Source organism: Balaenoptera ricei, chromosome 8, assembly GCF_028023285.1.
Source record: "Balaenoptera ricei isolate mBalRic1 chromosome 8, mBalRic1.hap2, whole genome shotgun sequence".
NCBI classification, from domain to species: Eukaryota; Metazoa; Chordata; class Mammalia; order Artiodactyla; family Balaenopteridae; genus Balaenoptera; species Balaenoptera ricei.
In genome coordinates, this window is record NC_082646.1 from 58254683 (window position 1) to 58275502 (window position 20820).

At 49.0% G+C, this 20820-nt stretch overlaps 1 protein-coding gene across 1 annotated transcript in view; it reads right to left on the minus strand.

Annotated features, from left to right (window-relative positions):
• The window catches only part of MYO7A (myosin VIIA), a 105260-nt gene that overhangs the window by 36340 nt on the left and 48100 nt on the right, over positions 1–20820 (minus strand). The window contains exons 20-30 of the mRNA XM_059930729.1: positions 20230–20448; positions 19666–19773; positions 18453–18662; positions 17863–18066; positions 17413–17589; positions 16915–17004; positions 15412–15539; positions 13082–13208; positions 11776–11895; positions 11078–11251; positions 9952–10179 (exon numbers count right to left, since the gene is read on the minus strand). Of these exons, the coding sequence (XP_059786712.1) occupies positions 9952–10179; positions 11078–11251; positions 11776–11895; positions 13082–13208; positions 15412–15539; positions 16915–17004; positions 17413–17589; positions 17863–18066; positions 18453–18662; positions 19666–19773; positions 20230–20448 (1785 nt within the window). The remainder of the gene's footprint in view (positions 1–9951; positions 10180–11077; positions 11252–11775; positions 11896–13081; positions 13209–15411; positions 15540–16914; positions 17005–17412; positions 17590–17862; positions 18067–18452; positions 18663–19665; positions 19774–20229; positions 20449–20820) is intronic.

Below are 20820 nucleotides of genomic sequence, written 5' to 3' on the forward strand. Positions count from 1 at the left end.
TAGATGCAGAGAAAGCTTTCGACAAAATTCAACACCCATTTATGATAAAAGCCCTGCAGAAAGTAGGCATGGAGGGAACTTTCCTCAACATAATAAAAGCCATATATGACAAACCCACAGCCAACATTGTCCTCAATGGTGAAAAACTGAAACCATTTCCACTAAGATCAGGAACAAAACAAGGTTGCCCACTCTCACCACTATTAATCAACATAGTTTTGGAAGTGTTAGCCACAGCAATCAGAGAAGAAAAAGAAATAAAAGGAATCCAAATCGGAAAAGAAGAAGTAAAGCTGTTACTGTTTGCAGATGACATGATACTATACATAGAGAATCCTAAAACTGCCACCAGAAAACTACTAGAGCTAATCAATGAATTCGGTAAAGTAGCAGGATACAAAATTAATGCACAGATTTCTCTTGCATTCCTATATACTAATGATGAAAAATCTGAAAGTGAAATTAAGAAAACACTCCCGTTTACCATTGCAACAAAAAGAATAAAATATCTAGGAATAAACCTACCTAAGGAGACAAAAGACCTGTATGCAGAAAATTATAGGACACTGATGAAAGAAATTAAAGATGATACAAATAGATGGAGAGATATACCATGTTCCTGGATTGGAAGAATCAACATTGTGAAAATGACTCTACTACCCAAAGCAATCTACAGATTCAATGCAATCCCTATCAAACTACCAATGGCATTTTTCACAGAACTAGAACAAAAAATTTCACAATTTGTATGGAGACACAAAAGACCCCGAATAGCCAAAGCAATCTTGAGAACGAAAAATGGAGCTGGAGGAATCAGGCTCCCTGACTTCAGACTATATTACAAAGCTACAGTAATCAAGAAAGTTTGGTACTGGCACAAAAACAGAAATATAGATCAATGGAACAGGATAGAAAGCCCAGAGATAAACCCATGCACATATGGTCACCTTATCTTTGATAAAGGAGGCAAGCATATACAGTGGAGAAAAGACAGCCTCTTCAATAAATGGTGCTGGGAAAATTGGACAGGTACATGTAAAAGTATGAAATTAGAACACTCCCTCACACAATACACAAAAATAAACTCAAAATAGATTAAAGACCTAAGTGTAAGTCCAGATACTATCAACTCTTAGAGGAAAACATAGGCAGAACACTCTATGACATAAATCACAGCAAGATCCTTTTTGACCCAGCTCCTAGAGAAATGGAAATAAAAACAAAAATAAACAAATGGGACCTAATGAAACTTAAGAGCTTTTGCACAGCAAAGGAAACCATAAACAAGACCAAAAGACAACCCTCAGAATGGGAGAAAATATTTGCAAATGAAGCAACTGACAAAGGATTAATCTCCAAGATTTACAAGCAGCTCATGCAGCTCAATAACAAAAAAACAAACAACCGAATCCAAAAATGGGCAGAAGACCTAAATAGACATTTCTCCAAAGAAGATATACAGATTGCCAACAGACACATGAAAGAATGCTCGACATCATTAATCATTAGAGAAATGCAAATCAAAACTACAATGAGACATCATCTCACACCGGTCAGAATGGCCATCATCAAAAAATCTAGAAGCAATAAATGCTGGAGAGGGTGTGGAGAAAAGGGAACCCTCTTGCACTGTTGGTGGGAATGTAAATTGATACAGCCACTATGGAGAATATATGGAGGTTCCTTAAAAAACTAAAAATAGAACTACCATACGACCCAGCAATCCCACTACTGGGCATATACCCTGAGAAAACCATAATTCAAAAAGAGTCATGTACCAAAATGTTCATTGCAGCTCTATTTACAATAGCCAGGACATGGAAGCAACCAAAGTGTCCATCATCGGATGAATGGATAAAGAAGATGTGGCACATATATACAATGGAATATTACTCGGCCATAAAAAGAAATGAAATGGAGGTATTTGTAGTGAGGTGGATGGATTTAGAGTCTGTCATACAGAGTGAAGTAAGTCAGAAAGAGAAAAACAAATACAGTATGCTAACACATATATATGGAATCTAAGGGAAAATAAAGGTCATGAAGAACCTAGTGGCAAGACGGGAATAAAGACACAGACCTACTAGAGAATGGACTTGAGGATATGGGAAGGGGGAGGGGTAAGACGTGACAGGGTGAGAGAGTGGCATAGACATATATACACTACCAAATGTAAAATAGATAGCTAGTGGGAAGCAGCCGCATAGCACAGGGAGATCAGCTCGGTGCTTTGTGACCACCTAGAGGGGTGGGATAGGGAGGGTGGGAGGGAGGGAGATGCAAGAGGGAAGAGATATGGGAACATACGTATATGTATAACTGATTCACTTTGTTATAAAGCAGAAACTAACACACCATTGTAAAGCAATTATACTCCCATAAAGTTGTTTAAAAAAAATTAGAAATGAAAAAGGAGAAGTTACAACTGACACCACAGAAATACAAAGGATCATAAGAGACTACTACAAGCAACTGTATGCCAACAAAATGGACAACGTTGAAGAAATGGACAAATTCTTAGAAAGGTACAATCTTGAAAATGGCGGAGTAGAAGGACGTGCGCTCACTCCCTCTTGAGAGAGCACCAGAATCACAACCAACTGCTGAACAATCATTGACAGGAAGACACTGGAACTCACCGAAAAAGATACCCCACATCCAAAGACAAAGGAGAAGCCACAATGAGATGGTAGGAGGGGCACAATCACAATAAAATCAAATCCCATAACTGCTGGGTGGGTGACTCACAAACTGGAGAACACTTATACCACAGAAGTCCACCCACTGGAGTGAAGGTTCTGAGCCCCATGTCAGGCTTCCCAACCTGGGGGTCCGGCAACGGGAGGAGGAATTCCCAGAGAATCAGACTTTCAAGGCTAGCGGGATTTGATTGCAGGACTTCGACAGGACTGGGGGAAACAGAGACTCCACTCTTGGAAGGCACACACAAAGTAGTGTGTGCATTGGGACCCAGGGGAAGGAGCAGTGACCCCATGGGAGACTGAATCAGCCCTACCTGCTAGTGTTGGAGGGTCTCCTGCAGAGGTAGGGGGTGGCTGTGTCTCACCATGAGGACAAGGACACAGGCAGCAGAAGTTCTGGGAAGTACTCCTTGGCGTGAGCCCTCCCAGAATCCGACATTAGCCCCATCAAAGAGCCTGGGTAGGATCCAGTGTTGGGTCACCTCAGGTCAAACAACCAACAGGGAGGGAACCCAGCCCCACCCAACAGCAGAGAAGTGGATTAAAGTTTTACTGAGCTCTGCCCACCAGAGCAACACCCAGCTCTACCCACCACCAGTCCCTCCCATCAGGAAACTTGCACAAGCCTCTTAGATAGCCTCATCCACCAGAGGGCAGACAGCAGAAGCAAGAAGAACTACAATCCTGCAGCCTGTGGAACAAAAACCACATTCACAGAAAGTTAGACAAGATGAAAAGGCAGAGGGCTATGTACCAGATGAAGGAACAAGATAAAACCCCAGAAAAACAACTAAATGAATTGGAGATAGGCAACCTTCCAGAAAAAGAATTCAGAATAATGATAGTGAAGATGATCCAGGACCTCGGAAAAAGCACGGAGGCAAAGATCAAGAAGATGCAAGAAATGTTTAACAAAGACCTAGAAGAATTAAAGAACAAACAAACAGAGATGAACAATACAATAATTGAAATGAAAAATACACTAGAGGGAATCAATAGCAGAATAACTGAGGCAGAAGAACGGATAAGTGACCTGGAAGACAGAATGGTGGAACTCACTGCCGTGGAACAGAATAAAGAAAAAAGAATGAAAAGAAATGAAGACAGCCTAAGAGACGTCTGGGACAACATTAAACGCAACAACATTTGTATTACAGGGGTCCCAGAAGGAGAAGAGAGAGAGAGAGAAAGGACCTGAGAAAATATTTGAAGAAATTATAGTTGAAAACTTCCCTAACATGGGAAAGGAAATAGCCACCCAAGTCCAGGAAGCACAGAAAGTCCCAGGCAGGATAAACCCAAGGAGAAACACGCCAAGACACATAGTAATCAAATAGACAAAAATTAAAGACAAAGAAAAATTATTAAAAGCAACAAGGGGAAAACGACAAATAACATACATGGAAACTCCCATAAGGTTAACAGCTGATTTCTCAGCAGAAACTCTACATGCCAGAAGGGAGTGGCATGATATATTTAAAGTGAAGAAAGGGAAGAACCTACAACCAAGATTATTCTACCCGGCAAGGATCTCATTCAGATTCGACGGAGAAATCAAAAGCTTTACAGACAAGCAAAAGCTAAGAGAATTCAGCACCACAAAACCAGCTCTACAACAAATGTTGAAGGAACTTCTCTAAGTGGGAAACACAAGAGAAGAAAAGGACCTACAAAAACAAACCCAAGGGCTTCCCTGGTGGCACAGTGGTTAAGAATCTGCCTGCCAATGCAGGGGACACGGGTTCAAGCCCTGGTCTGGGAAGATCCCACATGCTGCGGAGCGACTAAGCCCATGAGCCACAACCACTGAGCCTGCGCGTCTGGAGCCTGTGCTCTGCAACAAGAGAGGCCACGACAGTGAGAGGCCCGCGCACCGCGATGAAGAGTGGCCCCTGCTCACCGCAACTAGAGAAAGCCCTCGCACAGAAACGAAGACCCAACACAGCCAAAATATAAATATAAATAAATAAATAAATTTATATTAAAAAAATGTATAAAGCAAAAAAAAGGTGGACAATAAAAAGAGTAATTAACACAAACAACATCATAATGGATGACTTCAACATACCTCTCTTAGATCAAGTAGGGAAAAAGAAACAAACAAACAAAAAAAAACAAACCCAAAACAATTAAGAAAATGGTAATAGTAACATACATATTGATAATTACCTTAAATGTGAATGGATTAAATGCTCCAACCAAAAGACACAGGCTTGCTGACTGGATACAAAAACAAGACCCATATATATGCTGTCTACAAGAGACCCACTTCAGACCTAGGGACACATACAGACTGAAAGTGAGGGGATGGAAAAAGATATTCCATGCAAATGGAAATCAAAAGAAAGCTGGCCAATCCAAAAATGGGCAGAAAACCTAAATAGACATTTCTCCAAAGAAGACATACAGATGGCCAAGAAGCACATGAAAAGATGCTCAACATCACTAATTATTAGAGAAATGCAAGTCAAAACTACAGTGAGGTATCACCTCACACCACTTAGAATGGGCATCATCAGAAAATCTACAAACAACAAATGCTGGAGAGGGTGTGGAGAAAAGGGAACCCTCTTGCACTGTTGGTGGGAATGTAAATTGATACAGCCACTATGGAGAACAATATGGAGGGTCCTTAAAAAACTAAAAATAGAATTACCATATGATCCAGCAATCCCACTACTGGGCATATACCCAGAGAAATCCGTAATTCAAAAAGACACATGCACCCCTATGTTCATTGCAGCACTATTTACAATAGCCAGGTCATGGAAGCAACCTAAATGCCCATCGACAGACGAATGGATAAAGAAGTTGTGGTACATATATACAATGGAATATTACTCAGCCATAAAAAGGAATGAAATTGAGTCATTTGTTGAGACGTGGATGGGTCTAGAGACTGTCATACAGAGTGAAGTAAGTCAGAAACGGAAAAACAAATATCGTATATTAACGCATGTATGTGGAACCTAGAAAGATGGTACAGATGAACCGGTTTGCAGGGCAGAAGTTGAGACACCGATGTAGAGAACAAACGTATGGACACCAAGGGGGGAAAACCACAGTGGGGTGGGGATGGTGGTGTGCTGAATTGGGCGATTGGGATTGACATGTATACACTGATGTGTATAAAACTGATGACTGATAAGAACCTGCAGTACAAACAAACAAACAAAAAACAACTCATACTAAAAAAAAAAAAAAAAAGGAATGAAATACTGACACACACTACAGCATGGCTGAACCTTGAAAGCATGGTCTCACTGAAAGAAGCCAGACACGATAGGCCACATATTGAATGATTCCATTTCTATGAAATGACCCAAAGAGGTAAATCCATGGAGACAGAAAGCAGAGCAGTGGTGACCAGGGACTGGGGTGACAGGAATGAGGAATGACTGCTTATGGGGGGGTGGGATTATCTCTTGTGTTGATGAAAATGTTGTAAAATTGGTTCTGGTGTTGGTTGCACAAGTCTATGAATATACTAAAAACCATTGAATTGTGTACTTTAAATGGGAGAATTGTGTGATATATTATCTCAATAAAGTGGTTTATAAAAAAAAAAGAAAGCTGGAGTAGCAATACTCATATCAGATAAAATAGACTTTAAAATAAAGAATGTTACAAGAGACAAGGAAGGACACTACATAATGATCAAGGGATCAATCCAAGAAGAAGATATAACAATTATAAATATATATGCACCCAACATAGGAGCACCTCAATACATAAGGCAAGTGCTAACAGCTATAAAAGAGGAAATCGACAGTAACACAATAATAGTGGGGGACTTTAACACCTCACTTAGACCAATGGACAGATCATCCAAAAAGAAAATTAATAAGGAAACACAAGCATTAAATGACACAACAGACCAGATAGATTTAACTGATATTTATGGGACATTCTAACCAAAAACAGCAGATTACACTTTCTTCTCAAGTGCGCATGGATCATTCTCCAGGCTACATCACATCTTGGGTCACAAATCAAGCCACAGTAAATTTAAGAAAATTGAAATCATATCAAGCATCTTTTCTGACCACAATGCTATGAGATTAGAAATCAATTACAGGGGGCTTCCCTGGTGGCGCAGTGGTTGAGAATCTGCCTGCTAATGCAGGGGACACGGGTTCGAGCCCTGGTCTGGGAAGATCCCACATGCCACGGAGTAGCTGGGCCCGTGAGCCACAACTACTGAGCCTGCGCGTCTGGAGCCTGTGCCCCGCAGCGGGAGGGGCCGCGATAGTGAAAGGCCCGCGCACCGCGATGAAGAGCGGTCCCCGCACCGCGATGAAGAGTGGCCCCCGCTTGCCGCAAATGGAGAAAGCCCGCGCACGAACCGAAGACCGAACACAGCCAAAAAAATAAAATAAATAAATAAAGTAGCTATTAAAAAAAAAAAAAAAAAAAAAAAAAAAAAAAAAAAAGAAATCAATTACAGGGAAAAAAACGTGAAAAGCACAAACACATGAAGGCTAAACAATACGTTACTAAATAACCAAGAGATCACTGAAGAAATCAAAGAGGAAATAAAAAAATGCCTAGAGACAAATGACAATGAAAACACGATGATCCAAAACCTATGGGATGCAGCAAAAGCAGTTCTAAGCAGGAAGTTTACCTCAATGCAAGCCTACCTCAAGAAACAAGAAAAATCTCAAATACACAACCTAACCTTACACTTAAAGGAATTAGAGAAAGAAGAACAAACAAAACCCAAAGTGAGTAGAAGGAAAGAAATGATAAAGATCAGAGCAGAAATAAATGAAACAGAAACAAAGAAAACAATAGCAACAATCAATAAAACTAAAAGTTGGTTCTTTGAGAAGATAAACAAAATTGATAAACCATTAGCCAGACTTATCAAGAAAAAGCGGGAGAGGACTCAAATCAATAAAATTAGAAATGAAAAAGGAGAAGTTACAACAGACACAGCAGAAATACAAAGCATCCTAAGAGACTACTACAAGCAACTCTGTGCCAATAAAATGGACAACCTGGAAGAAATGGACAAATTCTTAAAAAAACACAACCTTCCAAGACTGAACCAGGAAGAAGTAGAAAATATAAACAGACCAATTACAAGCACTGAAATTGAAAATGTGATTAAAAATCTTCAAACAAACAAAAGCCGAGGACCAGATGGCTTCACAGGCGAACTCCATCAAACATTTAGAGAAGAGCTAATATCCATCCTTCTCAAACTCTTCCAAAAAATTGCAGAGGAAGAAACACTCCCAAACTCATTCTATGAGGCCACCATCACCCTGATACCAAAACCAGACAAAGATACTACAAAAAAAGAAAATTACAGACCAATATCACTGATGAATATAGTTGCAAAAATCCTCCACAAAATACTAGCAAACAGAATCCAACAACACATTAAAAGGATCATACACCATGATCAAGTTGGATTTATCCCAGGGATGCAAGGATTCTTCAATATACACAAATCAATCAATGTGATATACCATATTAACAAATTGAAGAATAAAAACCATATGATCATCTCAATAGATGCAGAAAAAGCTTTTGACAAAATTCAACACCCATTTATGATAAAAGCTCTCCAGAAAGTGGGCATAGAGGGAACCTACCTCAACATAATAAAGGCCATATACGACAAACCCACAGCAAACATCATTCTCAATGGTGAAAAACTGAAAGCATTTCCTCTAAGATCAGGAACAAGACAAGGACATCCACTCTCACCACTATTATTCAACATAGTTTTGGAAGTCCTAGCCATGGCAATCAGAGAAGAAAAAGAAATAAAAGGGATACAAATTGGAAAACAAGTAAAACTGTCACTGTTTGCAGATGACATGATACTATACATAGAGAATCCTAAAGATGTCACCAGAAAACTACTAGAGCTAATCAATGAATTTGGTAAAGTTGCAGGATACAAAATTCATGCACAGGAATCTCTTGCATTCCTATACACTAATGATGAAAAATCTGAAAGAGAAATTAAGGAAACACTCCCAATTACCACTGTGACAAAAAGAATAAAATACCTAGGAATAAACCTACCTAAGGAGACAAAAGACCTTTATTCTGAAAACTATAAGATGTTGATGAAAGAAATCAAGGATGACAAAAACAGATGGAAAGAGATACCATGTTCTTGGATTGGAAGAGTCAAAATTGTCAAAATGACTATACTACCCACTGTAATCTACAGATTCAATGCAATCCCTATCAAAATAGCAATGGCATTTTTCACAGAATTAGAACAAAAAAAACCTTAAAATTTGTATGGAAAAACAAAAGACCCCAAATAGCCAAAACAATCTTTGGAAAGAAAAACAGAGCTGGAGGAATCAGACTCCATGACTTCAGACTATAGTACAAAGCTACAGTAATCAAAACAGTATTGTACTGGCACAAAAACAGAAACATAGATCAATGGAACAGGATAGACAGCCCAGAAATAAACCCATGCACCTGTGGTCAATTAATCTATGACAAAGGGGGTAAGACTACATGATGGAGAAAAGACAATCTCTTCAATAAGTAGTGCTGGGAAAACTGGACAGCTACATGTAAAAGAATGAAATTATAACACTCCTTAACACCACACACAAAAATAAACTCAAAATGGATTAGAGACCTAAATGTACTGGATACTATAAAACTCTTAGAGGAAAACATAGGCAGAACACTCTTTGCCATAAATTGAAGCAAAATCTTTTCCAATCCGTGTCCTAAAGTAATGGAAATAAAAACATAAATAAACAAATGGGACCTAATTAAACTTAAAAGGTTTGCACAGCAAAGGAAGTCATAAAGAAAATGAAAAGAGAACCCACAGAATAGGAGAAAATATTTGCAAATGATGCCATAAAAAAGAATGAAATAATGCCATTTGCAGCAACATGGATGGACCTGAAACTAACACAACATTGTAAATCAAATATACTCCACAAATAAATAAATTAAATAAGTGATCTAAAGAGGTCAAAAAAAAAAAAGAACAATACAGCAAGTTCTGAAGCATGTACAGTCACTGCAGCAAAGCAGGAACACCTCCTACTTGCAGAATTCAGGCTACTCTTCAAAGCCCTTGCTCCTATAGATCGTGTTAAATCCAGGAGAAGCCTAGATAATGCCCAGCCTCCATCTGGCTAACCTCCACATTCTCTGATGGTGAGTCAAGGGCAGCAACACTCAGCCCAATTCAGCACACAGGTGACTTGACCAAACAAGCTCAGCCAGAAAATTAGCTCTCACTCACCTTCTCACACCTGTACTCCCCAAACTTGACCCCTCGCACCACCTGCTGGTAGATGAGGTTGGTGGCCACATTGTCTTCTGAGGGGTTGTGCCAGGGAGTGAAGACCTCCTTGCGGAAGAAGAGCCTCCACGGGGCGTTGCGCTCCTGGGCGCCCTGCTCCTTGGCATACTGCTCACACTGGGAGATGGCGTCCATGACGTGGTCGCTGCCACTGCCCAGGGAGGATACCTGCCGGCACAGGGCTGGAGGTCACCCAGCGGAAGGGTGAGCAGGCCGGGAAGGACTGCAAGGAGCCACTGACTGTGCCAACTGTTCTCATTCAGATGGAAAACCAAGGCTCAGAGAGAGGAGGGGCTTGCCCAGGTCACCCAGAAGGCAGACCAGCATGGGACCCCTGGATCCTAGCTCCTGGGCTCTGAGCTGGCACAGCCATGTGGGAGTTCCCATTTCCTAGTACAAGCCTTTGGTGAAACTCTGATGGACAAATGGCCAGTCAAAACATGGGAGGTAGCTGTTGGTGAGAAAAGTACGGGCAAACGGCATCAGACAACATGTTCCTATCGCTGGACCTGCTGGGGTGAGGGCTGGGGGTCACCTCTGCTGTGGGTGGTGATGCTGGGTGTGGAGGCAAAATCGCCCACTCCCAGGACCAGCTCAGCAGAGAAGACTCCAAGCCCAGATGTGCCCCGGGAGGTATACACTCTGGGTGGTCAGTAACAAGTGAAGAGGAACTACCATAGCAACCTGATAAGGAATCATATGCCCATTTGCAAATGGGAAAACTGAATCTCAGCGAGCCAGTGGCTCTCTCTCTCTGCCATGTTCTTCTTCTGTCACCAGCAGAGGATTGAATCCACCTGTGCACATACAACTGCAGTGAGCCCTGGATTTCAATCACCAGTGCAGTGTGCTGTTCAGTTTCTCTTTAGGTGCTTAGGACCTCTCCATGATCCTAAGGAGTTGGGGCAGGACCAGGGTTACCACTGGTTTACAGAGGAGGAAACTGAGGCCCTGCAAGGTCAGTAACCGCACAAGGGCACCTGAGCCAGTAGGTGGCAGCACTGGGGTGGGAGCTGGTGGGTGGCCCTGGGGGCGCCAGGAGGAGGGGCATCAGGGCCGGCCTCACCTTATCAAACAGGGCAATGTAGAGGGAGAACCCGAAGCGGTCATTGAGCGAGGTCTTGTCGGCTAGCGCGTTGCAGAGCTCCTTGGCCGTGGTTGCCGAGTCTGTCAACAGGGTCTTGGTGGTCCCGTCCATGAACGTCACAGGCAACATGATGGGCTTCTTGGACTTGGTGGCCTGAAAGTGATCCAAGGGTTTGTGGGAATCCTTTCACTTCAGAACATCTCACTCCCTCTGAGCTCCTGGCTCCCTGCTCCCTATGGGATTGGAGCCCTCGGACCTCAGCATCCCACGGTGCACTGCCTGTCCCTGGTCACAGGTGCCCAGGGAGCCCTGCTGAAAGGACCTTCAGGGTCCCTGAGGTGGGGCACTAGGGCTGGGTGGTCGGGGTTTGACATATGCAGGGGCTTCTGCCCTCCTGTCATGTAACCATCACAAGATCCTGTGAAATGAATATCTTTATTGTTATGTTGCAGATGAAGCCATTGAGACACAGAGGAAACCCCCTGCCCAAGTCACTTTGACTATAAAGCCAGCAGACGGGAGTCATCACCACTGTGGGCTTTCCCGTTCCAGTAGGCCTGAGATTCCAGAACTTGAGGGTGGGTGTTTGAATGACCACAGAATCCCAAAGTAGGCAATGTTTCTGGGGCACTGGGGTGCACTGGTGACACACACACACAGACGCCTGGGGGCCACACCTGCAGCTCCAGCCAGCTTGGTGGCTGTGTCCGTGTCCCATTGACGAAGGTCCTCCTGAGCCGCTCCTCACAGTACGGGGCATAGCCAGGTGGTCCCCCATGGATGAAGTTCCGCAGGTACTATGGACAGAGGACCAGCTGAGGGGGCCCCACTCCAGCCTCCCTCGGCCTCCCCACCTGTGAGATAGGCTGGGACCTGGGACCCTCTAACGGAGTGCCTGCACCTGGACAAACGTCTCCTCCAGCAACAAAGAAATCAAAAGGGACTAAAAACTGCACACACGTGCAGTCAGGGCAATTATGAACAATAAGATACAAAAAGGCCACAAACCAACTGCCAGGAGCAAAAGCAGGGAACTGCCCATGCCCCCTGCACACAGCACCACCAAGGGGGTGGGCAGACCACCGAAGCCCCCCAACCCCAGCCCAACCCACCAATCCGCCACCGCCCTCACCTCACTTAAGGAACCAGCCCGCCCCCGCTCAGGGAGTGAGCAAAGGCACCTGTTTCTTGTTCTCACTCCCTCGTGCTGCAGCATGAGTCCCAGTAAAGCCTTGCCTGAATTTCTTGTCTGACCTCTTATCAACTTCTATCGATTAAAGAGGACCCAGGTCGGTAACACCCGGACCATCAGAGCAGCCTCACGGGGTCTCCTGCCTCTGGTCCCTCCACCCACACTCTGGGCCTGCTCAAGGCCCGTCCGTCCACGTCCCTCCTCTGCTTTCCAGGGCTCCCCACTGTCCTCCAGATCAAGTCCACCTCCCTCACGTTTGGCAGCAGGGCCACCACGATCCGGCCCTGTCTAGTCTCAGCTGCACCTCCTGCCTCACCCCACACACCATACCCCGCTTCACCCAGCTTAACTGCTCCTCTTCCTCCAGCGCCCACCTCCCTGAGCCCTCCCTCTTCACAGTGCTGACCAGCCGGGTTGATCCAGCTGTCACCTGCTCTGCCTCTGTGTCCCCAGCACCCAGGGTCTGGCACTAAGGAGCAGTCACGAAAGGGCCTGAGATGAACTGAAGTGCTTCAAACCAGCATGTGGAGGGTCTAGGGGGCGCTATTGTCAAACTCAGCATCCGCATAAATAAAATGGGGCTCAGAGGAGATAGAGTGCAGTGGCGGGTGCCCAGGAGGAGGGGGCCAGGAAGACGGGCCCTGCGGAGGTGGGGAGGCCTGGGAGGAGATGACCCGGGCAGGGCCTCATTGCCAAGCCCCTCTGAGTTTCTTCCCCGTGCTCTGCTCCTCAACCCCAGGGACCGGGCGCAGCTCCCCTTCCCTCCCCCGGAGGCCAAAAGCCTCCCCTACCTTAACGAACTTCTCAGAGGGGGCGAAGCAGCCCACACAGAGAGACACGAGGATCCAGCCCCGGGCATAGCTGCTCTTGGAGGGGTTGTGAGTGAGCTGCTTGCTGATCTGGCAGTAGATCTCATCCCTAGGCAGGCAGGGGGGGCAAGGAAGGGAGAAGCACTGCCTCAGAGGGAAAGCCCCACCCCTCCCAGCAGCAGGTAGGACGCTTGCGCTCCCACTTGCCAGAGACCACCTGGGAGGAGGCAGGTGAGGCCAGGTGGGGAAGGCTGAGCCCAGGGCTCTGCGGCTACTGGAGAGGGTCTGGCTTTGGAGATAGGCTCATCAGGCATGAAGCACGCACGTTCCTGACTCCAATCCAGAGTCCACGGCCGGGGCCCCACGATCCAGAGGGTGGTGCATACCCTGCTCCTGGGCACAGTGGCCCCAGTCACTGGTGACCACTTTGATGAGAAGCACAGGCTCCCTCCGTGCCTCATCCCTCACCAAGCTGCACAGCCTGGGCAGGTGAGTTCACCTCTGAGCCCAGCCCACAGACACGGCAGCAGGTACAATTTCTACTAATGGTAACTGGCAGAGCAGAAACAGGAAAGACAGCTGGGGAGTTTCTCTGGGGGATGGAATGAGTAGGGACTCTGACGTTCTCTTGATATAGTGCTATAATATTTGAATATTTAAATGGCCATGCTTTACTTTTGTAATCAGATTAAAGCAGTGAAGGTAGTTTTTCGTTTTGTCTTCATTTTAAAGGGAAATGATACCGCCCCTTCCTTACAGGATTTCTATGAAGAAAATTGAGCCAAGGCTTATACAGCACCTGGTGTGGTGCCCAGCACAGTAAAACCCCCGCAGATGCCAGCCTAGCTGCAGCTGTGAAGATGCTGCATGCCCCCTTCAGGGCCAAGGGCGGGACCCACCAAGATGGAGTGACCACCAGGGGGCACTAACTGCTGCTCCTCCCTCTCTGAAGGGCAGGTATCTAATTCAGTGGCTCCCCAATTTTGAGAGCTCAGGGACCAATGCAACCTCAAAATAAATTCTGGAAGTTGCTAACTTATTATCACGACAATAAGGACATTTAAAACACACCACACACACAGCACCTGCCCACTATCTATATCACAATCATTTTATAAAACAAATGTAATTTTAATATCCAAAAAGTAGGAAGGGCAAAATCTCAGAACAAAGAACAGTGCTTTAAGTAAGTCAAATTTAGAAACATCCTTATTTTTCCCATCTTGCCACAGACCAGTGACAACTATCACCCGTAGCTGGGAGCCCCTGACCCCGTTCGATTCATGGACAGGGAGACGGAGGCCGAGAGAAGGGAGGGATTAGCCATGGTCCCTCAGGGAGTTGGCACCCCAGCCTTCTAACGGTCCAGGGCTCCTGGCACTGTGTTCTCTAGAAGTACCCCTTTAGGTCTGATGGTGAGATAACTGGGAGGCAAATTCTTGCCCTTAAACATACCTTGGGCAGCCACCTTTTCTTCCTGGAGGCTGGCGGCCCCAGGTGCTACATCTCTGGTGAGCGAGGTAGTCACTGGCCTCGAGGAGCAATGAAAGGGAGGCCAGTGACCCCTGGGCAAACCTCTTCCTCTCTGGACCTCATGTCTCCCATTGGGAAAATGACACTTGACCTCCCCACCCGCCCCATCCTGCTGTCCTCCCAGCCAGCATACACAAGTTCATGGGGTCAGCTCTCCTAACTAGCCATCCCGTGCAGATGGAGTTCTCAGAGAAACCCTATCTGTTTTCCCTCCACTGATGCAGCTGAGTTGATTCCGTAATTGCTCCTGGACAGTCATGAATCATCCCAGCTCCTCCCCAGCACCCCAGGGACCTGAGCAAAGGCCTCTCCTGGGCCTGGGTGGGGAAGGAGCCACTTGCAGGATCCCAGGCATTCTGACCACAGTAACCCTGACCACGGGCCTGGGCTGGGTACACGGAAGGTGCCAGCAGGGATAGGGTTACAGCAGAAGATGCATGTCCGATAATGCTAACAACAGCTACCGTTTACTGAGTGCCCACTGTGTAGGTCCTGTGTCACACTTTCCATAGTTTTATCTGCCCACAAGCCTACGAGGTAGGTACTTTTATTATTCCATCTTTACAGATGAAGAAACTGAAGCTTACAGAGCTGAAATCACTCTACCAAGGTCACACAACCAGCTAGCAGCAGAGCTAAACCCAGGCCTGCTTAGCTGAATCAGTTGCTAAAGTGACAGAGCTACCACTCAGCCACCAAAAGCCTTTCAGGTCTGGAAGTGCGGGATGTCTCCCCTGATAGCTGCCCCCTCCCTGTGCCCCTGCCCCTCAGGCACTGACCGGAGTGCTGGCCGCAGGATGCCGTTGCCAATGATGAAGTGCAGCTTCTCCAGGTTGGAGGTGGGCCGGTCCTCCAGCATGCTGTTGCCCTGCACCGTGGACTCTCCGTCATGCAGCCTCTTGGTCACCTGGGCCACAGGGAGGGGCAAGGCTTGACCAAGGTTTGGCCAGGGCCCTGCTGTTTGCCTGAGTCTGCCCACTCCCCCGGAGAGCAGAATCCTGGGAGTGGCCAGAGGGCTGGCTCCTCACCACTGTCACACCCCCGCCCGTGCAGAACAGATGCTGGGCGGATGCCTGGCCTGGTGCTACGCGCTTCTGGGGATAAGGCTCCTCTGCAGCCTCCTTGACATCTACCGCCAGCCCTACCCCAGGGAAGTCCCCTCCGCCAGGCCAGGGGCCTGCTCCTCTGACTCCTGATGGGATCCGTATCTCTCTGAGGTGGGACACACACCACTCCGACGCCCAGAGTACACCTGGGTTCCAAACACCCGGCCACCATCACCTGTCATTAACGCCCTGGCTCCCGTGTGAATAGCCCTGGGCCTTCATTCTTATAGATGGGCTTTTCCTCTCTGGTCCCACATGGGCCACAGCGCCAGCCCCACGCTCTGCCCAGAGGCGTGGAGTGGGTGAAAGGGTGAGTGGCGGGAGCGTGCCCCTGCAGGCAGGAGGGGCGTGGGAGGTCCTCATGCCTGCTGAGCACCCACAGCCATCATCTCACGCCATCATCCCAGGAAGCCACTAGCAGGCATTTTCTTCCCTGGGTGCCTTGGATACCGAGCAGCAGAGCTCGGACTCAGATCTGGGGTAACGTAGCTACAAGACTGGATTTGAGCCTCGGATGGGGAACAAAACGAGGACAAAGACAAAGCAGGCTGGGGAAGCCCAGGAGGAGCAGCCTGACTCTGCTGTAGAGGGGAAGGCTTCCTGGAGGAGGTGACGCCCCAGGCACAGAAGAGGAAGGAGGAATTTTAGGCAGAGGGACCGGTGTGCACAAAAGCAGGGGCATGGAGGAACCAGTCCCTCTGCACCGTGAATGCCTTAGTTTGTGTCTGTCGGCCCTCCCAGCCTGGACAGTCCTGGAGCAATGGGCCAGGACGGTGCTCAGAAAACACAAGGTGACTAAATGAATGACAAACAAACTAACAGTGTTAATGCCGCATGGGCACTCTTATCCCACAGAAAATTTCTCATTGGCTAAAAGGTCCCTGGATCAAAGGCGACAGGTCCGTGCCCTGGCATGTTCCCCCTCTCACCATCTGCCACTCCAGCCCTCCCCAGCTCTCGTGGCCCATCTTCCGGGAAGCCTCCCTGACCGACCCCAGCCTGAGCACAGCGCCCTCTTCCTTGCATCCTGTCTGCCTGATCACATCCAACGCTGTCCTGCCGGCCATCCCGGTCCCCTGAGGACAGGCACTATCCACTCCACTCCCGTCCCTGTTGGTCCCAAGCCCAGCCTTGCCCCAGCCTGGGCCACCGAGGCCGTGCAGGGTCTTTTCTGACCTCCTCTGTCAGTTTGGACTTCTTCTTCAAGGTCAAGTGCACCAGTTTGTGCCTCACGCTGCTCTTCTTCTGCCCCTCAGGGAGCTGGGCCTGCCGGACAAACAGGGGTCAGAGTCAAACGACTGGACCGAAAGTAATGACAAGAGCAGCTGACAACGTGGTTAGAATTGTCTCACCTCCACGCTAACGTGTACCACCCCCACCCCATCAGCCAAGTGACAAATGGGAAAACTGAGACTGAAAAGTATAGTAACCCACCCACCGCCTCCCAACAAGTCAACATTGAAGCTGGCTCTGACTGCAAAGCCTGTCTGCCCTGCCACGTGGCCTCAATCGTGGTCAGCACTTTACAGTTTATATCAAGCTCACACTATTCGTTCTCAGGAGTAGACAGAGGAGGGCAGGGGTCAGGGAGGTGAGGCAGAGGCACATTTTAGGGTGCTCCTTCTCTGGGGATGGCCTGGAAGGGACCTTGGCCAGAGGGCACCTGGGACTCACCTCGCCCTCGCCCTGCAGGGCCTGAAGCTCCCTCTTGTATGTCTTCTTGCCCAGAGTCTCATAAATCTTGGTCATCACAGGAATCTTCTCGCTGCCGTCACTCATGGCCGTGTGGTACTTGGGCTCAGGGAGGTCCCCCATGAACCGGAGGATAGTGATCCAGACCGCCAGGGCCGCCTGGGGACAGACCCATGCCAGTCAGAAAGCCTGAGCGCAGGATGTTGCTAAGGCCATCAAAATGACCCAGGGGTGGGGGAGAGGCTGGAGAACCCCACTCCCCCCAACCGGAGGAGGACCACTGAGCTGAGTGCCTTGTGGGTGTTCCTCGGGGCCTTGCCCTGTGGCCCGGCCGCAGGCTGGGTGCGGGATGAAGTCAGCCCTGGTCCCTGCACACCTGGGACCCAGCCCCTGGGCACCCGCGCTGCCAGCACAGACAGCCCCAGCCCTCACCAGCTGGTCGCCCTCATCGTCGTGGTACAGCAGTGGCTGCTTGAGCGGCCGCCGGGTGTAGGTGTGCGTGGTCGTGCCCTGGAAGTAAGTGGCACCGAACTTGGCGAATTTATACTCGGAGAGGTCCTCCTCATCCTCATCAGGCAGGGGCAGGGCTGCATCCAGGTCTTCCTCCACCATCTCCCTCCGCCCGCGCTCCAGGTCCTGGGGAGACAAAAGGGGTTCCCTGCCATAGGGGCAAATGGGGCTGGGCTGCAGTCCCCCAGCCTGTCCCTGTAGGGCCGGCTCTTCCTCCAGAAGTGTAGGGCGCTGTTCATCCCGTTCACTCCCCAGACAGCGCCCACTGCAAGGCAGATCCTCAATACATGAATGAGTAAAGGTTTGTGAATGGCCCTGGAGAGGGACAGCGATTGGCCCAAGGTCATATGGCAGGCTGGTGGCTGGACAGGGCCTGGGACTGCAGCCCCGGCCCAGGTCATCACAGCTGCCTTCTGCTCAGAGGGGACCACGTGGACTTTAACACAGAGGGGCACAAGAGGAGGGACGGCACCATACTGGGGCCTGTCCCAGCCGCTTCCCCAGCTTGGTACCTCGAAGCCACTAGGTGCCTGGCCCTCCTGGCCTGGCAGGCCGCCCGAAGTCCCCAGGAAGCCAAACATCTTGTCCACCATGTCCGAGTGATTGACGGGCTCGTGGCGGGCCCTCTCCATCTGCTCCAGGAGCTCCTTCTTCCGCCGAGCCTCCTCCTTCTCCTTCAGCTCCCGCTCTGCGTCCTCACGCGCCAGCTGGGCCAGGCGCTCCTGCGGGGTGGGGGTGATGCAGCGTCAGGGAGCAAGCCCCCCGTGGGGAGCCCACGGGAGCCCCTGCAGCAGCCAGGCCAGAGTCCCAACCTCCTCGGGGCCCTCCTGACCGCTGGGAAGGACGGAGCCTCGGGCCTCTCCACCCTGGGACACACCTGCTCAGCCCTCACAGCCCAGTGCAGACAGATGCCCGGTGCTGAGCCAGAGACAGCTCACAACAAGCTCAGACAGTAATGTCACCTGCCTGCCTCAAGGCTCAGCTGGGACCACCTCCTCCAGGAAGCCTGCTCAGGTCTCCCCACCCGAAGGGGACCACACCAACCCCAAAATCCAAGAGCCACCGGGTATAGGCTCTAGACCACCGCTGTCCAATAGAAATATAATGCAAGCCACGTATGTAGTGGTTACATTCAAAATAGTTTTTTAAAAGATAGGTTAGATCAACTTTAATAGTGTATTTCATTTAACCCAATATTTCCAAAGTATTATCTTGACATGTAATTAATATTTAAAAAATAGTACTGAGATATTTTATATTCCTTTTTTTTTTTTTTTTTTTTTTTAGAGTCTTCAAAATCTAGTATGTAATTGGGAATTCCCTGGCAGTCCAGTGGTTAGGACTCGGTGCTTTCAGTGCTGTGGGCCCGGGTTCGATCCCTGGTCAGGGAATGAAGATCCTGCAAGCCTCGCTGCGTGGCCAAAAACAAAAAAAATCAAGTGTGCATTTTGCATTGACAATGCTTTGCCCTTTCAAGTGCTCAGTAGCCACACATGACTGGGGGCTCCCACCCCGGCTCAGGCTGTTTATCCTGTTACAACACAGCTGAGGGCCTGGACCCGCTCGCTCAGGAGCCACAGCCCTCTGGCCTGGCCTGGCACAGAACAGGCACCCAGCGCACGAAGGAAGGAAGGTCGCGTGGACAGAGGCTGGACAGCCGGTGTTGGCTGAGGGCTGCTGAACCGGTGAATGGATGTCTAAGGAGTCGGCACATCCCCAGCTCACCTGATGCTTGCGTTCAGCCTCCTCCTTGGCCTTCTTGGCACTCATCTCCTTCCGGAGCTTCTCCTCCTCCGCCAGCCGCATTTTCTCAGCCTCCAGGCGCCGCAGGTACTGGGGGAGGGGGCGGCAGGGTGCGTGCCAAACCGTGTGTGACTGTCACGGTGCTTCCCACCAGCTCGACCCCACCCCACCCCGGCTGAGTTCTGGGACTGGGAATGACTTTGCCAAATAATTTGGTAGAGGGAAACTGAGCCACATGAGAAACCCTCCAGGTGCCACAGCGGGTTGGGGGCACCGCTGATCCCAAAGCCAAAGCAGGCTCACCTTGGCCTCCCAAAGAGTCACAAGAGGGACTGGGCCCCCACCTTGCCCCTGGCTGGAAAGAGGGAAATGAGGGGTCCAGTCTTGTGCATGCCTCCGAAGAGGTAGAGCCCTACACCCCCACCCCCCGACAGGCTCAGGCCACACGTGGGGCGATATGTCCGCCTGAGGTGGAAGAGCACCCCTCGGAGGACACAGCTGTCACAGGGCTCAGAGCTGTGGCTGCTGTGGACCTGGGACCCTTACCTCAGCCCTGAGGCGCCGGTGCAGCCTGCGGGCGATCATGCCCCGGGCATAGGCCTGCACGGTGATCACAGCCCAGAGGCGATGACGGAAAGCCTTGCGCACCAGGTAGGCGCGGCAGCGGGCCTGGAACCCGATGATGCGCCGGCGGGCCAGGCAGTACTGCTGGTGCAGCTTCCGGGAGCGGTGCAGGGCCTGCAGCCGCAAGAAGCCCAACCGCATCTGCAAGGATGGCCACCAGCTCAGAACCACTGCCCTGATTCCAGACCAACCCTGCCCGTGGAGGTCACTGCCCCGGGCTCCACTCTCCAACCTGCATGCCCCGAAGGCACAGCTGTCTCCTCTCAGACCGAAGTTTCCCAGGGAGTGGCCTTGGCTTTCCCTGAGATGCGGCCCCCCCAAGAGACTCCCATCCTCAGACCAGGAGTGGGCCTCCTTCCTGTCCACCTCCCCAGCCCCAAGGCCAGTTCCTTCACAGAGGTCCATGTGACACACCCGTCCCTGGCCCCCTCTGAGGTGTTTAATAACCCAGGTGCTCATCACCCACCAAAACATTCCAGAAGAAAAGCACAAACATTGCTGACCAGATGGGGA